The sequence below is a fragment of the Alosa sapidissima genome, chromosome 13, assembly GCF_018492685.1.
Source record: "Alosa sapidissima isolate fAloSap1 chromosome 13, fAloSap1.pri, whole genome shotgun sequence".
NCBI classification, from domain to species: domain Eukaryota; kingdom Metazoa; phylum Chordata; class Actinopteri; order Clupeiformes; family Clupeidae; genus Alosa; species Alosa sapidissima.
Window position 1 is genome coordinate 14,183,063 of NC_055969.1, and position 18,949 is coordinate 14,202,011.

Genomic DNA, 18,949 nt, shown 5'->3' on the forward strand with positions numbered 1-18,949 from the left:
CATTTGTTTCATTTGTTTATTACCCCAATTCCTATTGAAAAAAAAAATTTGAAAAAAAATATATATAGCACTGGCCAAATATTGGTGCGCAGATCAAATCATAGTAGTTTTGTGAATTACTGATCGTTCCCAGGCCTTGTTCATATCATGTCCAATTCAGTACGAGTGTCTTATTGTTCTGAATTATTCAAATATATACTCCTAGGCATATCTTAAGTATGTGTATTTCTGAGATTCCTCTTGTCTATCATTTCTATTTGATGCAGAAATTTAAAAGATTAATTTAAAGAGCTGGAATATTTATGTCCACAAAAGAGACCTTTTATATTTGATTGCACTTTTGGCCGAAAAACAGACAAAAAACAAAACAAAAATGACCTTCACAAGTCAAAATACTGTTGCTCAATTAATATTGAAGCCCAATTACTTCAAACCATTCCTTATAAAGAGAATACACTGGACTTAAAAGACTGAAAAGAATTGACATATATTAAAAAATAACTGGCAATTCTTTGTTCACAGTGAACCAAACCTGCCAAATTAGCTCCCATTTGAATAAGTGATTTCCTTTTGATCTAAAATTGTATTGATTTCTGTTTTCTTTAACTCTTGACTTTTCCTGTTACAGCTCTGAAAATGGGCACTTCTACCATGGTGACCATATTTGTTCATGTTTATGTTGTACACTTGCAATAAATGTTTTTCTTGGCTCTTTCAGAATCTGTTTTTATTGTTATTCCTTTTTTTAAAAACAACAAGTTTTAGTTTTCAATGCCCCAATAGGTTTGCCAGTAGGACCCTGTGGATTTAGATTAGCCAATACTTTCATTCATTTAGCAAACTGTTTCATCAAAAGCGACTGATCAAAAGCAAAGGTTTACAGGAGTATTGAGTCCATGATCTTGGGGTGTTGTTAGCGCTCTGCTCCACGAGAAGCTCCTCCATTTGAGCCATAGAAACGTATAAAAGGATTAAGATGTCATAACACAAAAGCTGGGTAATGGACACGACCACTGCTTTGTCTGCTAGACATGTTCTCATGTTCCTATACCTTTGTGTCCTGATTTCTTCTTTGTATTCAACTGGGTCACTCTAAAGGCAAGGCCATACAATTCCAGTATATGATGAGGTTTCCTCCCACAAATGCCACTGGAAAATCACTCAGTTCTACATTAATGTGGATAAACCATCTATTGCCAATTTAAGATTTAGCGGTACATAGGCACAACGTGTATATTCACAATTCACAGTCCATCTTGCCGAGATGGAAAGCAGAGAGCACATGCTGGAGTCCCAGTTTTTTTTTTTTTTTGGAATCCAGGGGGTTATTGAAGTGTTTGAATTCCTGCGAATGCTCCACCTCAACCTTGCTATGAACTCCAGTTGGAGAGGTGGAATTCAATACCATGCTGATTGATTCTGTAATGAGGACCATAAAACCACTGAAGGGCACTCTTCTCGACTACATTACCTTCCGCTGCCCATGACTACTTTACCTGAGGTATTGTGTGGTGGAGGGAATGGGTGGCCCTTTGTAGAAAGCTGGTGGATTTACCTTTGCTTTATGATAGATTTTCCCACACACTATGTGTGTCTTCAGTCATTGAATTTCTCACAATTGCCATGACCACCAGAAATCCATCATTTAGGGTCATGAGACCACCTTCCAATATTAAAAGAAAATATTTTTCAGTACACAATTCCATGTGATGATGGAATTTTCATTCAATACAGACTGATTACTGTATATAGTGTGTGGTTGTTTTTCTCTTTGAAGTCAACTCAAGAAAAGTAGTGTGATTTTTGACAAATAAAATAAATAATAATAAAAAAAAAAGCAACCAACTGATTCCCACTACCATGTTTATTTCGTGCTGGATTTCTGAAATGATACAGGAATTGAAACATACATTACGGTAACATAATAAGCACTGTTTTGCTGTGTCTTGCATTGTTTTCTCCCCCCCCCCCCTCCCTCCCTCTAAACACGTGTAAAAATCAGATGTTAATCAAAAGCTGAAATGACAGTATCTTTTCCATATTCTTTTTTTTTTTTTTTTTACATTTCAATGAACAAAAGCTTCATTTTAAGGGTGCTATGAATACATGTGGTTGTCGTTTTTCCCTCACGGAACAACTGCAGATTGCTCACCCATGCTTTTTTTTTTTTTTGAACTGGAACATGGAAAAATAATCTACAAGAAAGAAAGGGGGGGGGGGGGGGGGGGGAAGAGTGATCATAACTGATCAGTTGACTCAGGAGCCATAACTGCCCTCTGGGGCATTGTTGATAACGTGATGAAAATTCTCCCAACATTCACAAAGAAGCGTTTTCAGTGTGTGCTAGAGCAAGTGCATCGTTTGTTTGTTTGTTTGTTTGCTTTTCCTTTCCTTTCCTTTCCCGGGGTTCATCGCGTTCCGCCCGCGCTGTGGTTGGAGGGGGGGCCGTCCTGCTCGGATGTGAAGGACGTGTGGACAGGGTGCTCTGCCTGGGCAGGGGTCAGCACGTGACGGCACACTGGACAGGTCCCTGACTGGAGAACACAAAGCAACGAGACCATTGATTGCACATCACCAAAATGTCCACTGTGAATACCCCCTTCTAGAACAGTCACTTGCGATGCTATGTGAGTAGTACTTATTGCTGCACTAATTCTATGGAAGTAGTACTTATTGCTGCCCAAACATGTCTTTGTTACACTGTACCTTGATTGTTTCCCTGGTGGATAAAAGTGGATATAAGAGTCAGCAAAATGCCTAAATGTAAAAGGCCCCCCTAAGCAACTAATCATGCTTTTCATTTCATATACAGCTCCTGTATGGTAAATTAATAACGTCAAACCACAAATCAGGGACCTGGAGGAAAAATCTGTTACAGGCCACCACCTCACAGACTGACTGTGTCTGCAGGCATTTTGAGTGGGGCTGCAAGGCGCTCATTTGCCACCGATAGTAGCAGGCTACCTATAATTGAATCCATCCACACTATGATTACACTGATTACACTTGCATCATTACCATCAGATGTGGTTTAGCTGCATTACAGTCCTTGGCCTCTGGTTCTGTCTCTGTCACTCTCAGTCACGCGTGTACACACACACACACACACACACACACACAGGAGCACTGACCTTCCTGAGCCAGAGGGTGACACAGAGCTTGTGGAACATGTGGTGGCACGGCAGCTGGGTTGCGATCTCGCCGTTGACGTACTCGCAGCAGCAGATGGCACAGCACTGCTCCTGGCCTAAAAAATTACAACCCAGACAAAGAGAGAGAGAATGTAAGAAACAGACAAAAGACAGACAGAGGAAAAGAGAGACATGACCAGAGGGCAAGGGGGGGGGGGGGGGGTGTATGCAGGAAAATACTGGAAATACCAAATGTACAGAGACGGAGAACAAATATCAGGATGGGGAAGAAGGGAGAGGAGTGGGGACACATGTTGCTCCCAAATATCTCACTACTGTGTGCAAACTCTTTAGTGATTTAATTGGGGACCTCTCCTTGGGTATTCACTGTGAGAGTAACCATGAGGGGATGAGGTGAGAGGACACCTCCTGAAGAACAAAGACTATTCAACCCATATCTACACCTCAAGATTTGCAAGGACTTTGAAACGTATTCATCATACTTTCATAGTTTTTCTGTGTATAGATCGGTTTCTTTTTAATCGATAAATGTCTTCAGGATCTCCCAGCCCTCCAAAATTCATCTGCAGTCAAGTCATCCTAATGTTCAGTATGGCTCAGTTTAGAAACAGAACGCAATAAAAACCACCAAAATCCAAAAACACCATTCAGCACCCAACCAAACTCCTTCTTCTAAAAGCGTAGAATCTTTCACCTTGAATTCATTTGAGTCCTTTGGAGCTGAAATGGAGGCAATTTAGCCAGTAGTCTGATTTATAGAGGCAAACAGACTGTGCACCGTGCACTATAAACCTTAGTGTCTGAAAATACATTTCCCTCTGAGATTTATAAAGCACTCCTGCTGTGCACATGCAGATGCTGCTTGCATAAGTTCTTCCTCATCATGACATCATATCCTTTTTGTGGAAGAAGAAAAAATGTGAATATCGACTTGAATTTTTCAATTGGAATGATATTTCATACATCACCTAGTATACTGCAGAACCTTACTTTTTTTTTACGGATTTAATCCATTTTTCTTTGCATGGTCCCTCATGAGTCAAACTGATGGATCGAAAGCTTCTCATTCCCTACTGTGGACTGGTGCTTTTCCGGAGTAGTTTTCCACGCTAAAGCTTTACTTTTGAAGAGGCATAATGCTGACTCTAGGCTAGCAGGATGCCATTATGTGAATACGCTAAGGTAATAATTATATTTTAGCTTCACATGCTTCAAATGATCAATCACGATTTGGAGGGAGAGGGAGAGAGAGAGAGAGAGAGAGAGAGAGAGAGAGAGAGAGAGAGAGAGAGAGAGAGAGAGAGAGAGAGAGAGAGAGAGAGAGAGAGAGAGAGAGAGAGAGAGAGAGAGAGAGAGAGAGCGCGAGCAAGATGTCTCAGGAGGGATTCGAATAGACTGCACCTACCACTGTGGTCGTCCTCGACGGTGATCTGCGGCAGGCACTCGATGATTTGTTCGGTGGCAGGCGGGTGGGCCTGCTCCACCTCAATAGCCAAAGACTCCAGGTGGGCCAGCGCCGCCTGAAATCACCACACAGAGTCCACCGTTCACATCCTACATACAACCCAACACAATACAACACAATACACAGCCCAACACAATACAACACAATATACAACCCAACACAATACAATGTTTTTTCAGTGGCTAGGCTTCTAGGAGTGCATTTCATGCCTAGAGACTTTTGCCCGTTATAAAGAACAGTGGCAGACATTCCCACCTCAGACTGCAATTGAGACTGAATTAAGTCTGTTTAGTAACAATAAGGACAGACTACTGTTGTTGTGGATGGAATGAAATGAAATGGCCGCTGTCTGGTTATGCCACTTCTGTCTTATGATGGGCAAAGCTTGAGTGCTCAGATCCGAGTGCTCAGCCCCTTATTTAATCGGGCACTTAGATCATCGCTGACATGGTCATTTTTTTATTCAAGAAGCCGCAGCAGGCGAGGTGGAGGCAGAACAGGGGGTTTTATTTATCTAAGTTTGGAACAAGGAACTCACAGTATTGATCAAATCTAATTTACAAAGAAGAGCAAGGGAGCACAGATGCTAAGACAGATTTTCCCCCTCCAGGACATACTGCAGTGCTCAGTCACAAACTGCCAGACTGAACGACTGTAGTTTTTCTTTTTTTTTTATCCTTACAATCCAAAGTCTGTGCTCACTACGTAAGAATATACATGTTTATGTCATTTTCCTTGAGTTCTGTTTATAATACTCAGAGTGGAAAAAATACAAGGAATTATGAATGAAAACTGACTCTGTGACAATGTAGATAGATAGATAGATAGATAGATAGATAGATAGATAGATAGATAGATACTTTATTGATCCCCAGGGGAAATTCAAATGTAAACATCCAGAACACATTCCTCTTGGGAACTGGTTCAACTGCTGAAAAAAAATGCTCTGCATTACTACAAATCACCCAAGCAGCCCTACCTCCATGGCTTGGGCCAGCCTCTCTTCCAACGCCATGTAAGTGAGCAGCTGGGGGTCCACATAGGACATGGCCTGGGCCATGCCAAAGCCCTCGCCAAAGTCATTCAACAACCTGAGAACCAGGGGACATTTTCAGCATTACTCACACAGCAGTCCTCAATTCACATACAGGCAGGTGTGTTTGTGCGTGTTGGTACATGCGCGTGCGTTCGTGTGTTTTTTTTATATCCAGTGCATTAAACAATAATGGACATCTAATCTGTTAGCCAAAGTTAATCCTCCTTCATGGACACCAATGAATTCTGTAAGCTCAAAACACATGTCAACACAAACTCAAACTGAAAAGCGATAGTCAACACAGACTCAAACGCAACATTCCCAGGGTCTCTCTCACATCCACGGCACCAACCTCCACTCTGTGTCCAGGTCCTCGCTGACGCTGGAGTCGTCCTCTAGGTTGTTGTTGCCATCCAGGATAAAGAGTCCAGGGTGCACAAAGTGGCTGAGGCCGTCTGGCTCCTCGTCGCTGCTGCTGCCTGTCTCCTCATTGTCCAACAGCCACGGTATCTCGCCCTCCTCCAGCGGAGCCTGGTCCCTGCGGAACGCACCGGAACACCGAAACCGGTGTGTTTCAGGACCACTGGTCAATTCTTTCATTCGTTCAAGACCAAACAAAAGCTCATAAACATCAGAGTTTTTCTGTCTAAAATGCATTAATTAATTCATTCAATCAATTATTCCTTGAGTGATCTTCAAGAATGTAGTGACAAAAACATGAAAAGCTAGCCGACAATTTGCTATTAGATAACATCATAATTAAAACAGCATTATACAGCAAGAACCTTCAAATAAACACATATTCAAATACATGGTCCCAGTGTATTTAGAGATGACACAAAAACATTCTCTATATGACAGGCTGATTTGGATAAAACTATGAGCCAAAAGTAGATATGCCGAAAACAAACCATTTCAAAAAGTTATCACAAAGCACTGACGCAAAAGGGAACAGTGGCAACTCTTTTTTATATCACATTCATTTGTCACAACAGCTGGGACAAAGTGTCCTCACGGTCACAGTACTTTAATGATTATTTGCACCCTTTTCTCCTGATGAAATGGCTGTTTCTGCAGCTCTAGCAACAAATCTAAAACTAATGTGCGACAAAATCAAATATAATGCAGTGTAAAGCACCACAGACAGTGGAATGCCACACTGACTGTAATGCTACGTCAAGTAATCTAATACAATAAACTGTAATCTAATAAGAGTTGTGGTGTGGGTAGTGTAGGGTTTGGCTTGTTGTAATTCAATAACACCATTCCATGCAGCCCAATTTTGTTATACTCTAAAGTATGATGTTTAATCAGTGAGAACTTTTACAGGAGCTATTCTTTATGGGCCATAGTGCTATACATGGACTAAACCCAGTCCTGGACTTAAAGACAGCTTCAACTGAGATTTACACTGAAAAATGACTTTAGTCTAGGACTAGGCTTAATCCATGTATGGGAAAATGGCCACCCCGTTAGCACTACTGTGTGCGTGTGTGTATGTGTGTGTGTGTGGTTGGCTCGCGTCTCCTCTAGAGCTGTAGGATGACCGACCTATGGCAAACTCTCCAGCTCTACTACCTGCTGACTGTAGCACTGCTAATATGAGGAGGCCTGCGCAAGTGTGTGTGTGTGTGTGTGTGTGTGTGTGTGTGGGGGGGGTGTCCTGTGCATCCTGACAGCACTGCTGAACACCACCAAACGCAGTGGCTGTAATCTAATCAGTAGTGGACAGCAACTAAGTCGCCGACATGTAATCTGTTGCTATACTCGAGCAACCCTGAGCATGTTATCTGTATCTCTTAGGGAACACACACGTTTTTAGAGGTCTTGCGCTTGCAAGTTCTAAATGTAAAACCTTACAACATCTTGTCATTCCTGGTTAAGCCTTCGATTCAATCAAAAAATATGTTGCAATCCAAGCACAGGGTAACGTACATGTTGATTGAATGTATGTACATTCACCCATTTGTTTAATTGAAAAATTTGTCTGAATAACAAATCTCACTGTTGTGAATGGCAAAGTTAAAAACAAGTGGAATAGCCTACATCCATCTGAAAACAAACTATTGCTACATTATATAAAAAAAATGATAAACTGTAAAAGCCATAACACTTTTTAGAATAGTATCAAAAAAAAGGAAAGGCAATAGAGAGGCAGTCACAGATTCCGGATAGCTAATCTTGTTTATTTTATTCAAATTGGAAGACAAGGCTACAAGGAACAAATCAAATGTAGTGTAGCCAAGCGGCACTGTGTCTGTGGTACTGCAGGAAGTGATGTATGTGCAGCAGTGTCTGCAATGAGGAACAGGAAGTTCCCTAAAACAGCCACTGCAATCTCATGTCTATGTGGTAAAGTATAGCAATGCAAGACGGTGATGTGCAATAACGTGTAATGAATCAGATTAGTGGCTGGCATGCATGAGCATGAGCATGTGTGTGTGTGTGTGTGTGTGTGTGTGTGTGTGTGTGTGTGTTGTATTTGTGTCTAAGTGGGGCGGGGTTAGCCAATACTGTGCTACCCAAGTGGCTATTTAAAGTGTCTGGTGTGCTGTGAAGGGAATCAAAATTATAATAATGTGTATGTTAGTCGGGAGAGGTGGTCAATACTGAGCCGTCCCCTTACATTATCCTGTGTGTGTGTGTGTAGCTAGTTAATGTACTGTATGTGATATAATGCTAGTGGTAATAGAGTAATGTGATAAATGGCATTTTGTGTACTGTATTCTTATGCGTGTTGTGGACATTGTGTTGTATTGTATTCTTGCATGTTGTGTTGTGTTGTGTGTGTGGTGCAGTGCTCACTGGTCAGTGGTGGGGGCCTGTGTGGAAGTCTGGGCCCCGGGCTCCTGCTCCCCGGTCGGCAGCTCGTCCAACCAGGGTAGCGTCTCCCAGCTCTCCTCGCTCGAGCGCCTCTCCGGCTCCACGCCTGAGTCCGACGCCCACGATGCCGACCACTCGCCCTCACTGCACTCCGAACTGATACACGCACATGCACACAGAGGATATGAGCATGCAAGAAGCATTCAACCACAATTTTACAAAGAATCATACAACCCCAAATCAGAAAAAGTTTGGAAGTTGTGTAAAATGCAAATAAAAACAGATTATAATATACAAGTCTCGTAAACCCATATTTAGTAGCAAAAAGGACATAGACAACATATCAAATGTTGAAAATTAAGCTTTTTACTATTTCATGGAAAATATAGGTTCATTTTTAATTTGATGCCAGCAATATGTTTAAAAAAAAATTGGGACGGGAGCATATTTACCACTGTGCTGCTTCATCTCTTCATTTAACACAATTTTGTAAATGTTTAGGAACTGAGGAGACCATTTGCTAGAGTTTTGAGAATGAGATGATGTCCAATTCCTGCCTGATATAAAATGTCAGTTGCTCAACAGTATGGGGTATTCTTAATCATATTTTTTCATAACATGATGCACCTAATTTGACTGGTCTGGACTGCAGACAGGCCATTTTAGCACCTGGACTCTTCCTCTGTGGTGTAATACTGTTTAAATATGTGCAGAATTAATTTTGGCATTGTTTTCCAGAAATATTCAAGGTCTTCCCTGGAAAAGACATTGCCTGGATGGCAGTATGTGTTGCTCAAAACCTGTATACATCATTCAGAATTGATTGTGCCTTGTCAGATGTGCAAGATGTCCATGCTGTAGGCACTAATACACACCACACCCTCATAGATGTTGGGTTTCGAACTGAGCACTAAAACAAGTTGGATAGGTTGCATACTTGGATAGCCCCTGTCCTCTTTAACCCACATGAGTCCATGATTTCCAAAAAGAATTGCAAATTCCTTTTTCCACGTTCCCTTCCCCCCAGTTAATTTTAAACAAGCTCAGGCCCAGAGAAGACAGTGGTATTTCTGTATCATGTCTAAATAATGTTTTGGCTGTTGCATGGTAAAGTTTACACAAGCATTTCTGAATTGAGTATTAAACAGAGTTCATAGACAATGGTTATCAGAGGTTTTCCTGAGCCCATACAATGATTTTCTTTACAGAATCTGAGGTCCAAAAGACCACGGCCATCCAATATTGTTTTTTAGCTCTATCCTTTGTTTGCCAAGAGTTCTCTGGATTCTTTGAATATTTTAATGATATTATGTACTGTAGATGATGAATTTCCCAAATACTTTACAATGTAATTTAAAGAAGCATTCAAATTACATTGTTTTATCATTTGTCCACACAGGTTTACACACAGTGATGAATACCTCTACATCTTTACTTCTAAGAGACTCTGCCTCTCTGTAATGCTGTTTTTCATACCCAGTCATTTTGCCAGTTAACCTAATTAGCCCCTCTTTTGTTTTCTTTATCATTCCAAAACTTCCAGCATTTTGTTACCCCATCCCAACATTTTTTTGAAATGTGTTGCTGGTATCAAATTCAAAATGAACATATATTCCATGAAATAGTCAAATTTTTTCAACATTTGATATGTTGTCTGTGTCCTTTTTGCAGCTAAATATGAGCTTATGAGATTTGCAGATTATTACATTCTGTGTTAATTCGCATTTTACACAATGTCCCAACTTTTTCTAATTTGGGGTTGTACACACGCACACAAAAACTTTTTTCCACACTGTGATGCAAATAAACACACCTACATAGTGAACAACCCCTCCCTCCATTGACACCCTCCTCACTCGAACCCACACACAGACATACAAACACACACACACACACACACACAGGGGACACAAGCATACACACGTGAGCCACAGTTCGCAGGTGAGCGCCTAATCTGCTTAGCAAGGGAGCCTTAAGTGGCCAAGTGCGGCTGGGAGTGCAGCTGTGAGCGGCTAAGAGCGAGAGAGAGCCACCTCTGCCGCCTCCAGTCATGTGCGCCGGCGGCCTGAGTAAGCACAAACACGAGGCACAGGGCTGACTGCACGCCCTCAGTCCTCAGTCCTCACTCACTCAACACCCCACACCTCCCCTCCACCACATCAATGGGGCATATTCATCAGCCCCTCAACGCCCAGGCAAACTCCTCTACACACAAACAGCTTCCTTCTTTAAACACACATATTGAGCAAATACAAAAAGACAAAAACAGCAGCAGTAGCCTAATAGCAGTAGGGTAGGCTAGTGGTAGTAATAGGCCTGTCTGTAGTGCATAACTGCTCAGATAGTATGGATTCAGCCGCTGAACTATGGAGTAAGAGTGGTGCACATACAAACGACCTTCTGAACCACAGTAATGCATGGGGCATCATCCACACCAAGGTCATGGGCATAATTACAGAGGAGAAAAACTGATCAATGGAGGCCTTGTATGGTTCAGTCGAGGGTGTGCATGTAAACAGGAGACTCAAACGAAGGCAGCTTCCTGGCTACAGTGCTTATTTATCAGACAACCAATGAGCAGGCCTAGTTAGAGTCTAAAAATAAAAGTTCTAAAAGAGTGATTACTTGAGAGTGTGGAACACACATGCGGAGACGAGGGAATATTAGCCTGTAAGTGACCTACCTGTCGTCTCCCTTGCGGGCCGAAGCGCATTTCTCACTGAACTCTTCCAGGTCTTCCCAGAAGTCGTCCTCCTCCTCATCATCATCTGCCCTTGACGTTTGGCTTTTCCTCGACGCGCCATTCTCCTGACTCCTCGACGTCGTCGGTGCGACGCTGTTCCCGCCACGGCAGCGCTCCGGCTTCGGGAGGTCGAAGAGGAACGCCGCGCCCGGCCTCTCCGTCTGCGTGAGGAAGAACGGCGGCGCCGAGCCGCATTTCACCTTCCCAGTGCTTCTCCCCGCGGCGCCTCCACTGCCACAAAACGGCAGCACCTCCTCGGCCTGGGCGGAGGAAGAGGTGGTGGACGAAGGTCTCTTTTTCTCCAGGTGCGTCTCGCTGGTCTGTTTGCGGATTTTGGGCCGGACCACCATCTCTGCGGAGGTAGCTGCAGCAGCACCAGTGGCGGCAGATGACCCCTGAGCGTCCATTGCGTTCTCAACGTCCTTAAATGAGCCCATGACCTCTAAACCACTCGCGTCCAGCGTTCCCGCCCCGCATCTGTCCATGTCAGCGTCCGCGGAGGACGCGCAAACAGTTTCACAGTTCGAGTCGCGGCGAGTCCTTCCGTGAGCTGTGGTCAACAGCTCCTCCGGGGCAACTTTCGCAGAGTCCCTGCTGCCACCGCATGCGTCCTGCGAAGAGGACGGGGCGACGTCGGCCTCTCCGCCACCACTGGCACCCAGTCTGTTGCGCAGGTACGAGTGCAGCCCGTTCAGGTAATCAAAGTCCTTGCCCAGGTCATTAATCATGCTGTCCAGACGCCTCTGCAGGCCGGCTGACGGGTCAGAGTCGGCGCCCGAGTCGTCCAGCTCACGATCCTCGTCGCCATCATCCTCCTCGGCGTCGCTGCTGTCCGGCTCGTAGGAGTCGATGTTGACGAAGCTGAGGGTACTTGGGTTGGGAGAAACTGTGTTTCTTTCGTCCACCTTTTCGTCCGCGTCCCCCATTAACGGCCAAGCGCTGGCCTCTGCGCCCCGCTCTCTGGGCATTGGCTCCGGGGCCACCGCGTGGTCGCTCCTGAGCTTCTTGCGGTGGATGCCAGAGGACACCTCCATGCCGCCCCGACCGGAGGACTGCTTCCTAGTGGGGGCTGCCTCCTTGCTGGACTTTGAAGGTAGCTCCGGGTGGACAGTGTTGACGGGGAAGATGGCATGCAGCATCGAGGAGATGTTCCCTTTTGTGGCTGAATAGAAAGAACAGAATAAGGAAGACGTACACTGTAGACTAACATACCTCCAGTCTGAAATACAAACACTTTAACAACTGGCAGTCACATTGATGCCAGTTGATATAGAAGAGAAGAAAAATATGTCTACAGGATGCTAAGCCTCCATCAATCAGTCTTCCTTTTAGCATCAGAAATGAAAGTGAAGAGGAGCCATTTGCACCACATCACAATTCAAGCAGATGAATGCACAAGACCAAAGATTCTCAGCAAAAGAAAAAAAATTCAAGGATTTTATCTTTCTATCAAAGAAGTAATTTATGATGGCTGTGATTTATTGCCTTTCTAACTTTTTAAAAGATCCTTCAGCCTTGATTTCAGGGATTTTTGCATCATTTGTTAATCTCAAAGATGTATAATAGTGTTTTTTTGTGCATCAGAGAGCATCTAATGTGTGTTATTTATGAAGGTCTTTTACATTTCTGAAAACACCACAATGCACATCAAAACCATTTACCTTTGCTCTGCAATGCTTCCTCAATATTTTTTATAATGAGGCAAGATCAGGGGTATCTGCAACTCCTACAGGCTGTCGTCTCAACACCTACAAACTAAGATGAATGAACCTCACAGAGAGTGATGGCCCACACACAAAACACTTTCTTCAGGTCTGCTGCAACCCTAGAGTAAGATTACAGTGTGCATTTATAGAAGCCAGCCTCATATGCTGAACTAACCAAGAGGCACCACTTAATTTGGAAAGTCCATTACAGACACATCAACAAAATTATCGGCACAAATTAAAACAAATACTAAACAAAGTTTAAAACAGAAAAATCCAATGCTAGGCAAGCTTAGTGGTCCGTTAAGTAACCCAAAGTTGATCTTAAATAAAACTCAAACTCTGATCCGATGCACATTCATTGCTGTCAGATGCATCGACAGATTGTCTAATGGTTATATCGTGGAGTTTCTAGTTTTCAGTAGGAATCTTTGTGTGTATAACAACTGGTGTGCCAATGGAATGCCAATGGAATGGAATTCCACCGCAGGTGTATAAAAGGTGCTATAGTCAAGCTGTGCAGTGCTGATTTGTCTAGCTTCTATGTATTACTATGGGAGTAAATGCACTATACACACTTATGGAGCGTTCGCCTTCGACACTGTTCATCTCCATTTCCTGTCTGTCCTCAGTAGACGAGACTCTGCATTTGGAGGTTGGCCGGAAAGTGACGTAGGCGTGCCTCCTGCCGTACCTCCTTCCTGTGATGGTCTGATAGCCACCAGCTGGTTTGGGCCAGGCAGACTTGCCAGCTTCCTGACCCATAACTTAGGAAGGCGAGGGTGGGGTGAAGAAGGTGAGAGCAGCAGGAAAACAGAGACATCAAGCAAAGTTATAACCCCAAAGACTAAAACTCATGACATGCAGGTTCTACATTTGTGACAACAAAGTATAAATGACTAAGGGGTAATAACTTTGCCAAGTGCAAAGTTTTCCAAAAACTGGTAAATAAAGTAGAGTTATTTCATGCTTGAAGATAACTCACTACCTTTCTAACTAATCTCCTTTACTTAAAACAAACGCATTCACTACGATGTCATGCTACCATACATGAGGTTATTTTCACAATTTCCTCTGCAAAGATATAACTTGGCTGAGGTTAGGCTAATGAACCTCCAAATGCCTGCAGTCAGTGAGTCATGTTTTTAACGCTACGCCATTATGCACCAAAAATGCAGTGATATATGGCAAAGACATCGATTCACAAGCGCTGAAGACAACGTTAGCTATTAAAAGACAAACCTTGTTAAATGAAAAATACGGTGTGTTAATCAGCACAAAGCTTATGTTAGCTTAACACCTAACGAAGTTACGCCAGCTAAATGTGTCAACCAGGCACTCCCTGACAGATCGTATTAACGCTGATTAATTCTGCAGTTCTTCTGTATGCAAATCGCGAGTTAGTTGTCCATGTCAATATGACTCACTCAATCGCACAATCTCTGGAGAACACAGTGATCTGCTTCCACGATAGAAATTAACGTTAAGACTTTAAAACTCCCTGCATAGCCGCTTTGGTTAGCTAGCATGCAAACACTGGTCGAGTCTGTCTGTCATGACATGGCTGACTACAAACACACAGGAGCCATTGTTCCTCATTTCACTATTGTGCACTCGAAGGACAGATAGAATTTGCTGGCAAATGCCAATTTAGCAAACATTTGAATGCAATCCCATCGACTCGATGCAGGAAGTATAAAACGGAACACAGCTCACGGCAGACAAAGTCAAACTTGGCAAAAGGGCCTAGCAAACTATGGTAGCCAGTTAGCTTGTTCAATGTTGATAGCTAAGTGCCTAGCTAGCATTTGTTACCAAACAAGGAAGGCTGGCATACAACAACAAAAATACATTACCTAGGCGAGTCGACAGGGAGACATTACAGCAGACTTCTCCATGCAATCATGGATGTGTTTCGCAAATAACCTGTTTATTTAGCTACCATTTATATTAGCCAACTTTAAGCTGTTGTAATCTATCCAGAACCTTTTTACCTGCGTCCGAGGATTCAGCTAGCAAGCTAAGGATGTACAGAGCTGTCAGCGTCACAGTCAAACATCAGGGTCATATGACAGAATTTGACCAATCAGGCCGCAGCAAAAATAATCGGTTATGGGGATAAAATGGTAATACCACGTGTACAGTTCACACACACACACACCAGGCTAGACAGCCAGACAGTATGGATATGCATGCATTAGAGGAAAAAAAAAAAAAAAAAAAAATACTGTCTGTATAATATACTGTCTTTCCCTGAATAAAACCCATATCCAAGTAGACCTTCACTTTAACAATTCTTTAGTTACTTCAGCAGAGGTTCACCATATGCCAGTGAAAAATAAAATGTTGTAGCACTTTCTAAAAAACACACTTATGAATAGACATAAGTAGAAATAGAGTGACCTGTCCCTGAGGTTTGGGAAATATATAGGCTGTCTTCCCTTACAAAAATAATAGGAATCTAGCCTATTTTCTGACAAAAAAATAAGCCTAATCGTATAAGTAGGTTACTAAGCTTCCGAATGGACATGTATATATTTATTTTTAGAGCTCCTTTGTGTTCCCTTGCAATAGTTTTGCATTCTCTTGTAATACTTTTGTATTCCCTTGCAATACGTTTTGTGTTCCCTTGGTGCTTTTGCAATATTGACTTGACTTGAAACACGAAACAAAAGGTATGTTCATGAAAAAGGTAATCAATTTATCATTGTTGTTATGCATAGTGAAATGGTCAATATATTAAAAAAAAGTAGCCTAAATTTAAATATGGAAATCTCAGTCGAAGTTCTGTAGTAGTTTCTACCTCACCTTTGTTATTCAGTCTGTCTGTTTTTTCTCTCTAGGCTATGAACTATAAGGCATGTGTGGCATAAAGCCATTTGCATGTCTCATGGTCAATGAAAGTTGAGATCCCTGCACCTTAGTGATGGAAAATGCAGAGGCCTAACCTTAACAGCATAAGTGTGGAATTCTGCCTATTACGGTGATTGTTTAAATTTTATATAATTCAAACCTAACCAAATGACTTGCGACGTATTATCTAGCATGCAAGGGGGATGGTCCACTAACTCCGCTGTGTCTGTGTGTGATGTGGCTTCGACTTATGCTGTACATATGTGTCAGTGGGAATGTTCATTCATGTGACCGGCGGATGGCAACTGTGGTGGAGCGAATCACCTGTGCTATGCCAGGACAGCTGACCGGATGGCCAGGTATTGAGAGGGCGCACCAGCATCAATTTGGCAGAGAAGTGTTTGCTGACAACAGGCTCATCACTAACTGCTGGAGTGAAAGAGATAGTCTGGGTACCAACACTGCTGACTCCTGTGTGCTGCACCAGGGACACCCCACCTTCAATGACAGTCAGTAAAAAGTGCTTGCACTCTTGGCTTTCATCTGGGGGTGAAGCCAGAGTAGTTGCAGAAGCACATTTACCTCAGTGCTTGCGGTTCCCTGGTAGCCCTAAAGACAGCGTGAGCAGAGCACATCCTGCTGTACCCCCACTTCAAGCATTGTGTGTGCCAAGCTGATCTGGAGGAGAGGAGAGGCAACTTGTCAAGCTGCAATGGCAGCTCTTCAGCAACCAAGGCAGGAGCCTATGAAGAGCAGCAGACCAGCCTGAGGGATGCTGTGTGACCCAGCATCTCAGCTGGCATCAAACTGAAGTGGGTGGCACAGGGGAGGAATGTTGCCTTCAGATACCATCTCCTACCCCCTTCCTGAGCAGCTGCAACTGCCAACTGGATCAAGCCCACAGAATTACTGTCACCTGGAGGACATTCCCTACATAAAAAGTTTCCACGTTCAGCTCTCTTGATCTCTACAGTGGGTACTGGCAGGTGGAACTAATGCCAGAAGCATTCCTAAAGACCACCTATTCAATCAGCTGAGGGTTTCTTCAGCAATTCAGAGTGCTTCCATTCGGGCTCTGCAATAGATCAGGCACCTTCAAGAGCAAGTCTACCTAGATGACCTCCTTGTAGACACTGCAGATTTTAAGAGCACCTTGGTGAATTCGAACCTGTGTGAAACCTTCCAAGTCAACCTCTGGAGCTGCTCTGCATCTGCTCCTGAAAAGACAAAAACAACCCATCTGTTCTGGCGAGAGACAGCGTTCTTGGGCCATGTTGTTGAAGTGTGTCCATTGATCCAGCCAAAGTATCTGCTGTGGGAGACAGTCCTCCCCCTGGTAATGTTGGAGCACTGCAGAATTTCCTGGGGCTGGTGTTCTTCTCCCAACATCTCATCAGAGACTGACAAGATGTCCAGCCCGCTACATTGACTGTCCCAGAAGGGACTGGCATTCCAGCGGAGTGAGGACAATGCAGCTACATCTGGTCTCAATTCAACTGGCCGAACTGTCACCAGAGCTACACATCCACCACTGTGATTTCTGGAGCACTGGACCCCTGGTTGAAAACCCCTACAGAACTGTCAACAAGTAAAGCAATTACATAATGCGTTTAGACCCTCTTAGAACCTTTTATTATAGTTATCAGTTAGCTATGTTAAGCTCTGAAGAGTGTTTCAGCCCTAATTAACCTAGCTGAAGACAGACAGGCCTTTGTATGGTTGAAGAGTAAGTTTTATGTAGAATTATAATCTGTTTAAAGAAACTACTTTCATGTACAGGATTAAAGAGTAAAGTGTACCTGCAATTTGATGCAAGTCTACAGGTTAGATGCAAAGGTGACAAATCTGTATTATATGGAGGACAATTAGATCTGTACGTTTGTATTTAATATTCTACTGCTTCACCAATGAAGAACCCTTATGGGTTATACATTCCATATGCTTTTAAATTTATTTAAGGCTTGAGAGATCCTATTCCAATGTCAGCACATTTTCCCTTACCTGTAATGTTGAACATAATCTATTGTAGAATCACAGTTTTTGTCCACACTAGTTATGCGGGATTTTTTTTGCAACAGTGAATGGAAGTTACCTGTACTGACTGTCCACATGCATGTAAATGTAATCATGGAACTAAAACGATGGATATAACTGAATATGCTATTTATTTGGTGTTTTTGTCAGTCACAAAAATGGATAGATGGCTATATTGCCATCTTATTAAGGAGGTGAATCATTTTCCATTTGATTTTAAAGCCAGTATTATGCCTGCATAAAAACCTGATGAAATTGCATCCCTCCTTCATGAACTTTTAACCTTTAACCTTCCCCCCTTGTGGTAGGTATCCTCTTGGCGGTGGCCACAGCGGACACGTCTTTGATACTATGTGATTATTAATTGTACGGAAACATAAAGCCTGATGAATGGGAGGATATGACCTTCGACTGAAGTGGGAATTTTTCTACCAATCAGCTCATGCTCCAGACTGGTTCTTATCAGTTCTTATCTGGCATAAACATACCCTTGAATCTGGCATCTTGGTCCTTCTACTAGGCTGTCATATGAGTTACACATGCATTTCATATATTTTAAGATGACCGCCAACTTCAAAGAAATAATAGTGTCTTATCTGCCCTTTTGCTCAGTGAGTCACTTTTCAGGATAGCTTATTAGACTATCAAAACTTCAGCAGATTTTCATCTCTTGAATAATAAATGTATTTTCACTTTTATGTTGAATGTCTATAGGCTATCACTCAGAACAAACATACTCTGATATCAAAACTTTCTGCATCTGTTTTCAAAAAGATTAATATGAGGATCAAGCAAGTTGACATGCATGCAAGACTGTATGGTTGCAATGCAACTGCTGAAAGCACGCTGATCTTCCTACTGAGTGAAGCCATAATTGTAGGCCCACTGATGATTCCAATGCCACATTTAGTCCAATAAGGGATTTTACTCATTTAGTAGGCTATTACGCAATCCAAACACAATTCTCGCTGGTGGTATTTCTACTTGCACGTTTTCAAAATCGTCCCAAATCAGGAAGATTTGGAGTAACGTTAGCCCAGTACTTGGAAATGGACCCTAACTTTACGTCACGAAATGATGTCAAGAGTAGGCGTAAACATTCACCCATCTATTTTACTATTGCGTAGCCTACTCGCA

General features: G+C 42.8%; 1 protein-coding gene across 6 annotated transcripts; it reads right to left on the reverse strand.

Moving 5' to 3' along the window:
• Positions 1-1,974: 1,974 nt before the first annotated feature.
• pja2 (praja ring finger ubiquitin ligase 2) lies at positions 1,975-14,966 on the reverse strand. Of its 6 annotated transcripts, none has more exons than XM_042060340.1 (9): positions 14,782-14,966; positions 13,504-13,692; positions 11,160-12,381; positions 8,459-8,632; positions 6,006-6,191; positions 5,597-5,708; positions 4,558-4,672; positions 3,132-3,247; positions 1,975-2,534 (listed from the first exon to the last, which is right to left on the reverse strand). In XM_042060340.1, exons 2-9 carry the CDS (start codon positions 13,688-13,690, stop codon positions 2,409-2,411), a joined length of 2,238 nt encoding a protein of 745 aa, XP_041916274.1. In that variant the 5' UTR covers positions 13,691-13,692; positions 14,782-14,966; the 3' UTR covers positions 1,975-2,408. The 6 variants fall into 6 exon arrangements, with proteins under 6 accessions (XP_041916274.1, XP_041916275.1, XP_041916278.1 ...); XM_042060341.1 differs by lacking the exon at positions 14,782-14,966 and adding an exon at positions 12,881-13,044 and having other exon boundaries at positions 13,504-13,641; XM_042060344.1 differs by lacking the exon at positions 14,782-14,966 and adding an exon at positions 12,881-12,974 and having other exon boundaries at positions 13,504-13,634.
• Positions 14,967-18,949: the final 3,983 nt, after the last annotated feature.